Source organism: Pararge aegeria, chromosome Z, assembly GCF_905163445.1.
Source record: "Pararge aegeria chromosome Z, ilParAegt1.1, whole genome shotgun sequence".
Classification (NCBI taxonomy): domain Eukaryota; kingdom Metazoa; phylum Arthropoda; class Insecta; order Lepidoptera; family Nymphalidae; genus Pararge; species Pararge aegeria.
In genome coordinates this window covers 23234836-23246970 of record NC_053208.1, presented here as the reverse complement: position 1 = coordinate 23246970, position 12135 = coordinate 23234836, and the positions used below count along the sequence as shown (strand labels likewise).

At 35.6% G+C, this 12135-nt stretch overlaps 1 protein-coding gene across 1 annotated transcript in view; it reads right to left on the bottom strand.

The window, feature by feature from the left end:
- Window positions 1–11127, bottom strand: part of LOC120635992 — a 107910-nt gene extending 96783 nt beyond the window's left edge. The window contains exons 1-3 of the mRNA XM_039907213.1: window positions 10911–11127; window positions 5660–5824; window positions 541–718 (exon numbers count right to left, since the gene is read on the bottom strand). Of these exons, the coding sequence (XP_039763147.1) occupies window positions 541–718; window positions 5660–5752 (271 nt within the window). The 5' untranslated portion in view covers window positions 5753–5824; window positions 10911–11127. The remainder of the gene's footprint in view (window positions 1–540; window positions 719–5659; window positions 5825–10910) is intronic.
- Window positions 11128–12135: the final 1008 nt, after the last annotated feature.

Genomic DNA, 12135 nt, shown 5'->3' with positions numbered 1-12135 from the left:
AAGAAGATATAGGATAGAAGAAGAAGATGATTGATGACACTTCCGTAAAATACGCGATGTCGTTGCACACACTCAAGGGGCAGCGGGGCGTTACAGCGTTACGCCGTCATACGTGAAGAATTACAGCCAAGGTGCGCCAACACATGTCGTCTATCTAGATTTAACGGTGAAGAAAAACATAGTGCAGAAACGGGCATGCCTTAGAGTTCTCCATAAAGTTATCAAGTGTGTGTTAAGTCCGCTGTTGTGCTGTTCAAGACACAACAGCGTGGTGGAGTACAGCCGAACTGTAGTCTGCTGGAATTGAACTGCTGATGATCATGATGAAATAGATAGTGCTCTGTCCGGGCGCGATTTGTGTGCGTTGGCCATAATACATCGCACCAAAGACCTCAACAATCGATCAACATGAAGGTGATCAACAAATCAGTTATCCACCTGATTCGTTGATTTCCTACAGAATAAATAACGAACGAAGCAAATCGTGAATCGTTGTAAATCTCTTTTAAATAAATAGTCAAACTAATAACTAAAACTCACCGATAGTATTAATTGTAACAACAATTGGTTCGGACAAAATTTTTGTCCACGGGACTTGTATACGGAGTTCGTGGATTCGCCCGGAGACCAGTGTAAATGGCAGGGCCACCTCCTTTTGCAAGACGTCTGCTTTAAGCACCAGGTTGTGGAGTGTGACACCGCCAGCCCATAGCGATACCTGGGAAGAACATTATAAGTTATTGCCAAATGCAAGAATTCTACAGATAAGAGTATAACACGACCTGATTCAGTATCATCACCAACCCATTAGTGGCCCACTACATGGCACGGATCTCCTCTCAGAATGAGATGGGTTTAGACCGTAGTCCACAAGGCTGGCCAACTGCGTATCGGTGGACTTCAAACACCTTTGAGAGCATTATGAAGAACTACGAACACCGTGAAAGCAAGTGATGTTAAATGCATTTAATTAAAATAACATCAGATAAATTAAATAGTTCAAACAAACTAAAAAACACGCTTGGTATAAAAAACAAAACTGATTTCTTTCTTTTAGTTTATTCAAAACAGCGATTTTGTTTAGTTTTTCTTGATCTATTATTTTTATTAGAGCAAAATTAATCGGTAACCCATCCAACATTAAAGAGATAAAATATAGATAAAATATTTTTTTTTTGATTTAGTGTGCCCGTCTCTCGAAATGCAAGTTCTAATTATTATTTAAAACAGGCCATTAAAAAGTAACAGCTAACGCCCCCTACTATCTAGTAGCTTAATGTTTTTTGTGGAATTTGTTAGGTACGCGTACGCCATAGGTTTTTTACATTTGGGTCTAGATGGCGCTGTAGTAATTAGTAAAAAATCTTATTTTTTAAAGTGAAAATTGGGATAATCTTTTCAGATTAGTGTATTTTCATCGGTCCTCGATATGTCTACAAAGTTTGAAAGAAATCTGACCGTTTAAAGTGGGTCAAAATCGCGCCCAAAGAAGTCGGTTACAAACATACATACAAGTGAAGCTAATATAAAGCGTGTAAAAATGCACATAAACCCGGTTATGCCTGGGGTGTCCTTGCGGCTTTTCACCACCAGAAGCTATTGTAACCAGCATAAATTGCTTGCGAAACATATACCATCATCGAATCATCGAATCGGAAAACTTGCAATACTTTTTATTGTGTAATTTCAGTGGCCACCCGTGATCTTCATCGTCAGATTCACTTTTCGAAAGCAAGTGCTCAAGATACTTTAAGAAATACTGAGTTCGCTATAAATGCCCCTATAATATTTGAAGAGTTCCCTCAATACTCCAGGATCCCTTTGATAGATCTTGCACTATATAGACTGATGAAAATAGCACCGCACATTTCAAACAAAGTAAATAATGTACCAACCCGTTTTCTAAATAACTGAGTCCAGAGGTAACCTTTCAAAAAAACCCACTAACTTAAAAATAAGCTTTAAAATCAAAAGCAAACGCGGACGACGTCGCGGGCAACAGCTTGTCTCAAATAAACGCAATAACTATGAGGCAAATATAAAAATAACTTTAGCTAGGGGGAAAGTTTACAAGTTATTAAAAAAAACTTTCACATTTATTAGAAAACAAAGCAATGGTCTGCAGACGTCATTCGAATGACGTGAGTAAACTGAGGCAAGTTGTTCCTAAGTTGTGGAACTTGGAACGAAGTTCCTTTCGATTAATTAGTGAAGGAATTGTAATAAAATTTTATTTTATTTAGAAAGAAAAAACGAAAATAGCCCTGATAGCTATCCAACCGTAATCGTTAACTTTAAAATGCAATCCAACTTATGCACAATCTAGTACCGGAAATTTACTTTAACTTTTCTCAATATCTTGTAGTACAAGTCTTAATATGAACTTTTAGTGAAGTTGGACAAAACACTTATTGATATGGCAGATTATCAGAACTTGAAGTAATATTAATTTTTCTATGATATTTACAGTAAAAGTTACAGTAATTTATCATTAAAAAATCTTCCAACGTTAAGTTACTATACAATTTCAACACAAATTGTATATAAATTTTACTGTACAAGTCTTGGAGTAAACTTAACGTTAACTTTGACTGAACTTTCTATACTACGAGTATTTTTATTGTAAGTGTGGCTATCAGGGAACTGGCTTGCTTTCTATAAGAGAGAGAGAGAGAGACAGACAGAGAAACATGCGCACGCCGCACGGCTTACAATATAGCTTACTATAGCAAAAAGTGTCGTGACAACTTTTCGTTAGAATTTTTTCCGTCTAGCCCCCTTTCACAACGCGCGATAAGGAACTTCGTTCCAATAGTAAGTCAATACACACACCGCCATATGACTGATGAATAGTTTAATAAAAAATATACATAAATACTTATAATATACAGATAAACACCCAGACACTGAAAAACACTTATGTTCATCACACAACCATTTTCCAGTTGCGGGAATCGAACCCACAGCTTTGGACACAGAAAGCAGGGTCGCTGCCCACTGCGCCAGACACCTGTCATATGGCAGCTCATTAGCATGATGGCAGTAAATTCGAAGACGACCCTATATCATCAGCATTCTCAGCTGAGCAATGTACCACTGCACAGGTCTCATCTGCCATAGGAGAGAAGACGTCAGAGCTTCCAATGGGTGAGCTTTAACAATATAATGAGCTTTAACAATATATATAGTATTTTTTTTATCACCACTACAAGTTAGACCTTGACTGCAATCTCACGTGCTGGCAAGTGATGGTGAATTCTAAGATTATAGCAGTCTAACCTGTTAGATCCAACGCCTAATCAGTTTCTCAGAGACATCCTACCGGAACGTAAATAGCTTAGCGCGTCGCTGTCATTAGGGTGGTAACTAGTCACGGCCGAATCCTACCAGAAAATTCAGAAATTATAAATTCCCAAATTTTCCCGACCGGGAACTGAACCCGGGACCTCCAAATTAAATCTACATCGCTCACCGCTGCGCCGGAGAGGCCTTTTCATCACACAAACATTTTCCAGTTGTGGGAAACGAACCCAAGGCCTTGGACTCAGCAAGCAGGGTCGCTACCTACTGCGCCACACGGCCATCGGTTACAAGTATACAAAATAGCTTCATATAAAATTAAAGTAAAATAATATTAAAAAGTCTTGAATTATCTTCATCACCATCAGCCGTGGGGGACCGTGTGACCGCGCTTTCGGAAAACCCTTAAAGCTTTAAACTTTTAAATTGCGTCACGTCCGTTCTACGAGTGACGATCTATCAAAGAATTTCGCTATTAAATTGCGTATTGCGAAAAAACAGAGACGCCTGCTTCTGAAAACGTGACCGACGGGCTATAAACCTTGGCAACTTAATTAGGATACGTGAATCAATATATCTCTTAATTTCGTCCAACGTTGGTAGAAGCAGTGATAGCGAAGTGGTTAGGAGCTGTAGTAGCGGTGAAAGCGCTGTGGGTAAGAACTCGACTTCAGTTTCGGGTGCCCGTTTTCTAAGTTATGTGCATTATAAGTAATTAAATATATCACTTGCTTTGGCGGTGGAGCAAAACATCGTGAGGAAACTTGCATGCCTGAGAGTTCTACATAATGTTCTCAAAGGTATGTGAAGTTCACCAAACCAGCCAGCGTGGTCCCTGGGCCAGCGTGGCCAGCCTTAAACCCTTCTCACTGTGGGAGGAGACCCGTGCCCTGTAGTGAGCCGGTAATAGATCAATATGATGTAGTCAGGTGTCACCGCATTGGCAACACGCACGAAATGACGGCGCGGAATAAGCGGCCGATATTCAAACCTCTATGATGATGTTAACTATTTGAATATTATTGTACATTGGAAAGTGAATCATCTGGAAGCATTCTACCCCGCAACGAGAACAGAACTGTACCTTGAAAAAAAAACCATTTGTTTGTAAACTACGTAGAGGTAAATCCATTTTTTCATTCTAATCCAAAAATATATTATTTCTTAGTGTCATGTATGTTTATAAAATATTAAATACTAGATGTTTCCCGAGTACTTCGTCCGCGTATATTACGGTTTTCAACAAATCCCGTGGGAACTGTTTTTTTTTTTTCGGGATAATCAGTATCCTATGTCACTCACCGTACTTCTATACTATCAGAGTTACGTTGATTGTTTGCGTAAGACGTGAACGACAGAAACAAACATACATACCTACTTTCGCATTTATAATAGGACAAGCTGATTCCCGCGACTTCGTTCGCGTGGATTAAGGTTTTTATCCCCGCGACGCGCTCATTAACAATTTTTAATCTTACCACGGGAACTATTAGAGATCAGAATAGAAAGTACACGTCCTTTTCCATAGCATAGGTGACATGCATACCGAATTTCAAGCCTGTCTGCACACGACTAAGCTCGTAAACAATTTTTGAATTTTCCCTCGGGAACTACTTAAGGAGTCGGGATAAAAGGTAGCCTATGTTCTTTTCCATGTCAAAGGTTACATGCATTCCAAATTTAATATAAAACCGTTTAGCTGTTTTTGTGTGATTGAGTTACAAACATCTACTATCCACTATCTACTATCCTACTAATATTTACTTTACTTTCAAATGTATAATATTAGTAGGATAGTAGGACTAGATGATCCTGTGAACTTCGTAACACAAAAAGAACACCTATTAAAATCCGGACTGGAAATTCATATACAAAGGAAATAATTTAAATATTTCCGTACCGAAGCGATAAATGAGGGTATTGGTAGCGAGCAAGCCTCCAAGTACACTCGCAACAGCGGACAGCCAACCCGCCCGATTTGAGTGGCGAACCCCGCGTTGTAAACACGGTCATTAATCGCCTCATTGGAAACACGGTTCCTATTTGCCGATATTACAAAAACCGCCGCTTGTTCCTTTGGACTCTCCATAATTTTTCTTTTCTCCTAAACCAACCCACCGCACGTTAGTTATTGCTGATTTTTAACAAGCTGTGCTAATTTCAGAAGTGTTTTAAAATACATTTGTAAACTTTGGAGATAAAGAGAGGGATAGCAATATTTTGGAATGTATGATTTAAGACAGTTAAGCGTCGGTATGGCAGTTACGTAACCGCCATATTTGGATCTACGAATTTACGTATTACAGACCACATAATACAATATTGTCTTTATAATTATAAATAAGTAGATTAAACTTACCTGGGCGTCAGCTGGTTTGAAATCTCGTACATATTTATCCACATAGCTAAGCAGTATAGGTGTAATGTATGATTCAGCGTTTAACAAATTCATCCTTCAGTGAAAAAACACAACTTGGATAATGTTAAAACATTCTTCAGATTACATCACTGCAATTAGAAGTACCTGAAAGTTTACAGCACATTAGCACAGATTTCCATGAAATAATGATACAATTTCAATACATCACATGCTTTGAATATATCTGTAAGTATTACCCTAAATATGTTTAAATAATACAATGTACTATTATAATATATACACTTAAATTTTAACAGGATAACTTTATTTCGATAGTTTAAAGATTTAAACTGATAAAAAATAAAGAATGATTGAACGTTTCCATTGATTTCACGCAGCTTTCTCCAATAGGCTTGCCTAATATCTCTATCATTCTTCAGTATGTGGTTATTCAATAAAAGGATTATTATCTATTCTGTTCTGATCAACTTCCTTAAATGTTCTGATAATAAAATCAATTAATTATTATGTTCTGTATTATATTGTTTCTTTACTATCAGAGTTAGGCTGTATTGTATTTAGACGATTGGTTCAAGAATGCAATAAAACTCTACCAGTTTTACACTTAGTGACTAGACAGGCAACCCTGCTCAACACCTTGACCGGTTCAAATCTACTGATTGGGTTAGTTTTAAACATTTCTATATTTTTTGCTGTCTTCTTTTATTTGAGCTAAAACCTTTCTATTCTATTAGCAACATTCTTTAATCCTGATCCTAATCCTCATCAACAGCGGCAATCAAATATAAATCATTTGATTTTTATATTTATAATTTTAAGTAAATGTTTGTGGCTGGTTAACACAGTACAGTATTACTAATAATTTAAATGATAATGTAAGATGGTGATAACAAAAAAAAAACATCGGTCTAAGTTCGTTGTGGGCTTCTTCATAGACCAGGACTCGTTTGGAACCCTCGTAGCTTTAGTTTTAAGTTTACGAATATGGTTATCGCCATCATCATCATCATCATCTCAGTACCGTGTAATTCTCATGTAATGTACGCATCATGCAACCTATACTATTTCCTTTTTTTTTTAGTTAGCATAAAATAATTGCAGAAGCCCCTTTATTAATTTTTAAATGTCAACTTTCCTGTGAACTTGACATGTTAAAAGTTCACAAACACCGGATAGATCCTCATTGTCCATTAAATGATATTTAGCATCACTGGCCAAGGGCATTCTTCACTATTGAGTAAGTACATATTATGTGTTTCCTTGTTAAGTTTTATCAGATGCATTTCCCTAATTTTGTATTTAGTATTTTATATAGATAGTAATGATTTCAATCTCTCAGGATGCTCCATTAAGATTCCAGTTGAGTTCTAGCTTAGTGATGTATAAATCTTAAGAAAGCCTGTACAAGTTGCAGATTTAAGTTCCAGTTTTCAAAACAGCTTCTAATTCTTTTGTAATTTCTAGGAAATCGATTCATGTTTCTAGCCATTGCAGCATAACCTGTGATTCGTTTTATTTTGCCTAGTAATTCTGTCAGGATTATACCAGACTAGTCTTAGGCTCCAATAAGTAAGGATAGCTTGGCAAACAAAAAGAAAATAACATTAGAGAAGCATGTATTAACAAATGCAGAGTTAAAAATGTCCCATTCATGAACATTTTGGCACCACTGTTAATTAACTTTCTCCCATATATATGCTTTATCAAGATCTTACATTGCAATCTTTGCTCTTGTAAGTTTAGGAAGTTCAGGTCATTCACATCAGTAAGTAGGTAAAAGTGCTGACTCTGACTCGATGGTAAGCTTCGACTGAGTAAACTGTGAAATTGATGTACCACTTGATCTTGTATTTTTTGTACAGTTAGTACAACTTTCAGTATCAGAAGATGACCGATTCAGAGTCTAGACACAGTAAGCTGCTAATATAGCAGTAACATATCCCGCTGGTTTGTGCATATAAGGAAAAAATATTCTAAATGCACATAATTCCCTGCAGCAATTTAGTTGACCTCAGTAATATCACTTTCAACAAATATAACATCACTAGTTTTTATTCTTTGACGTTGTTACTATGCTGATGTTTTGTAAGTTAATCATAGCCATAAAGTGAATAGGCCTTTATGGAATTTAGACTAATGATTGTCAAACATTATGATCAAATTTGCTGAATCAGTATTATATGCCATCATTATAATGTATGAACCACTTCAGGTGTGATCATTTGCACCTCCAGGTTATGTGGGTGGCTATCAAGTCTGTTTTGCTGTAGTAGAGACTAGTAAATTGACTGTGACTTCAACTCTTCTGATCTTAAGATAATTTTGGTTCTTAATTATTTCAGAAACCTTGGTGAATTGGATTATTATTTGGAAGTAATTTTGTTATTCATAAATATTTTATATTAAAGTCACCATTTGCTAACACCTATATGTAGTTGGCTTTTGTATGTTTAATTTGGTTTTATGTCGGTTTGATAGTCTTTCTTCTGCTCAAGTCCACAGACATTTGTCATATAAGTGTCATCAAAATTTTCATCCAAGCCAAACAAATCGACCATTTCTATAGTATAGCTCATCATCTGTTTAGTTGATCATTTTTCTTCCAAGTAAGCTTTCTGCCTGTATACATACCTACTAAATTTATAAGGCTGATACACTGGTTTACTTTACATAATTTAAATATTAAATACACTGATATAGTCATATTTAAACCATAAATATAAAAAAACGAAAGATTTTGCAGTGGTCAATTAACTGCCTCATATAATATCTGTTACTGGATAACATGCACTAAATTCAAATGTTTTCACAATATTTACCAAATTTTTGCTTCCTCACCACTAATATGCTTAAATAATTAATGGACAAACAATTAACAAAACTTGTATAACAATGAAAACAACAAATCATGATATCTAAAAAAATATATGGTATGTCTGAATTTTTGTCAATAAAATGAAGTGAACATCCCTAATATATTTAAAGAATCATATAGAGCATTTGTTTGAAACAGGTGGTTGGTTTATAAAAAGATTTGATGCATATCAGAGTGAAGGTATGGTAATCTACAGGTGTTATTGGTTTGTAGTAGTTCCATCATCAGTGTAGAAATTATTGATTTTTATCAGTGTCAAGTTATACAACAAATAAGGCATGAATTTTTTGTTAAAAAAATCATCCTGTTTTAAGATTTAGAGATTATTGCAAGAACCTGCACTGAAGAGAGATTTTCCTCCTTCCCTCATCTACAAATCTGCAGAACATCTCAATTAAAAGAAACCACACATCACATTCTACATTTTTGACATTTAAAAGTTGTATCACCAAATGTACTTAATGTTTTATCAAAGGCTCTATGACAAAGTAATATTTGAAAATCAAAGCACTGGGATTAGCGCCACAGTCAATGTCACTCAATCCTACACTCATGGGGAGGCATTGTACACAATAGTCCATAATGATTGTTTCTGGCCAACAAAATGTGGAGACAGGCCCAGGAATAGATTGAGAACTGAATTGAATAGGCTACAAAGATGTCATCAGATGCAAATTTGTAAACACTCAATGCAAAATCATAGAAGGTGCATTGTGCCTCATTGAGAGATGGTGTGATGAGAATAAACTCGCAGACCACACCCAAAAAACAGAAATTAACCCAAAATCAACCCACTACCGGCCCACTGCAGGGCAAGGGTGTCCTCCCACAATAAGAAGGGGTTAAGGCTGTAATGCACCAAACTGGCTCAGTATGGATTGGTGGATGTGGAGTCCACTTGAGAACATTGTGGAGAGGGATGTGGAGTCCACTTGAGAACATTGTGGAGAACTCTCCACAATGCATGTTTCCTTAAGGTGTTTGCCTTCAGCATTGAAGCAAGTGAAGCTTAAAATACTCGTAACTTAAAAATATATGTGCTGGGATTCAAACACGAAAAGTGAATTAGAAGTTGTACAGTGGGCTATCATTGCTTGATAATTTTTTGCCATAGCAGTTTTTTTCCAGTTCACAGAGGTAAAATATATTGAGTTTCTCCTAGGAACTAGGACTAGGAACTTGTTAAGTAAAGGCACAAAAAAGATAAAGTGAGGAAAGTTAGCATACTCCTGTTAACCTGGGATTCACTCCACTAAATAACAAAATGAAGTTTTATTAAGTGTAGAGGTTAACAAAATTGTCTCTTCTAATCTGTAATAAAGAAATTGGTACAAAACATTTTGAAAACATAAAGAAAATACAGAAATACCATACAGGTATACTATACAGCAACTGCAAGAGACTATACTATGGCCACATCATCAAGGATAAAGAATCTTTATACCAAAAATATTTTAATAGCTACGTACAGAAATTTGGATATATGTATGTTCAAACTAAAACCATATGTACAGGCAAAGATACCAAACACTCTATGCAAGATTTTAGGGCTTTCAGAACATAGGAATGAAAACCAGGCTGGTACTTACAGTGTGATAGTGATATTGTGAAGAGGGAACAAAATTTTATAACTCAAGATCACACTCTCTGAAATATATTGTACAAAAACTCAAAAACTTGCTACCTTATGACAATGATTAAGATTTTAGAGCTTAGGGAAAAGTGATGAATCCTTATTTAGTAAATCTGGGTCTGCTGGATTCACAGTGCCTTACACAAGCAACAAACTGTTATAAAATTATCAGTTGGTGTTCAGTAAAGTACCTCTTGCCTTATATAGGACACAAAGATTCATAGAAAATGGCTGCCACACCCCAAATCAATACCTAAGATGAAAGGATCAAAGGGTTTCAAAAATCCACAATTGGATTGGAAATGCAAAAAAACCAATAAATTTAACCAATTGGGAAGCAACTCCAAGATTAACCTCTGGGATAATTTGAAAAGAACCAAATAGGTCATCAAAATGTCAAGGTTCAATGTACACCCAAAAAATCAATAACTTTGACAAAGTAAGACCAATTTAGAAAACAGCTAAGCTGGGCTTTTCCTTCTTTAATTTGGATGTTTTGCTGTTAATTGCACTTTCAAATCAATATTTTATTAAATACCATTTGTTTCTTCACAACAGATTTTAAGAGAACAAGATAATGGGTGGGGTCCTGGCTACATACTTATGTATGTGCAGAATATTTGTTCCACTCAATTTTGCTTGATTTATCTTGTTTTATAATGTGAAATGTGAAAGAATACAAAGCCAAGTATAGGTAAAGATAAACTTTGCTTAAAACTTACAATTTTTCGGTGTTTTCTGCACTAACACTGGAGACCGTATGCCTTCACTGAAGCAAGGGGAGGAAAATATCAATACTCAATAGTACCTAGTACTTAAACATGGTTGCACTATTTTCATTGAAAAGTCCTGTTCCACTAATGTCATCACAATCACCAGGTTCAAGTCTAAGAAGAGCACATTATTTTAAAAATTTTGCGGTTTCTTTTATTCGTATCGCAAAAATTATCTATCCCGGAAAACTAACGATTTGACTGTAGTCTCGACACTGGATTTTCAATTTTATGTTGACATTTGTGACATTAGCATAGCACAGAATATCCAAAGTTGTCTACATTTTGTCTATCTACTGAAATTTAATAATGTTCAACATAACAATTCATTTTATCACAATGACGAAACGTCTCACCTGAAATAGCATTGTTTGGGCTTTGTGTTTTAGTGTAACGTAAAGTCATTTTTCAATATTCTTTTGACGTGTACAGTACAGCATAGATCTATTGGAAAGATTCACGGTCTTGGGTTGCTTGCGTTTTTCATCGGTGAATTCTCAGTCACACTCAATCGTGTCATACTGTGTTGGGATAATTTTCCCATCGAGTCACGCTGTCCCATGGGTGTGACTTTGTAAATAGGAACCGTAATGAAAAAAGGGGAGTCGAGGAACAAGTGTAATTCGATAGATAAAGAAAATTCCCAACGTTTTACACTTTTTTAATTGATGATGATAGTATCATATAGTAGTGATATAGAAACTCATTTGTAATAAATAAGAAAGTGAAGAAATAATTATATGTCAACGTCATATTTAATATTAATTCCAGTGTAAAATTTTAATAGAATAAACCTATTTTTATAGGATTATGAATTATTATTACAATTTATCCTATTAAAACAATGGATAAATACTTAAGACCTCGGCACTCAATTCATCTAGAGAATGGGAGCATTGGAAGAAGACTTTTAGCCCACTATACATATAAGCCCACTTATATTATTTTAGCTAGACATATTCTCGCTATTCGAAAGCAAAGTTCAAATGAGAGTATTGATACATACATGCAAGCATTGAAGTTCTTATCAAAAGATTGTGAATATACCGTCGACCGTGATACCAATAGAAACTATACTATTCGTAACGCCTTTAAATAAGGGATATCTTCCGATAAAATTCGTCAACGCTTGTGTGCAGAAATAAAAATATTACGATGAATGCCATAATTACTG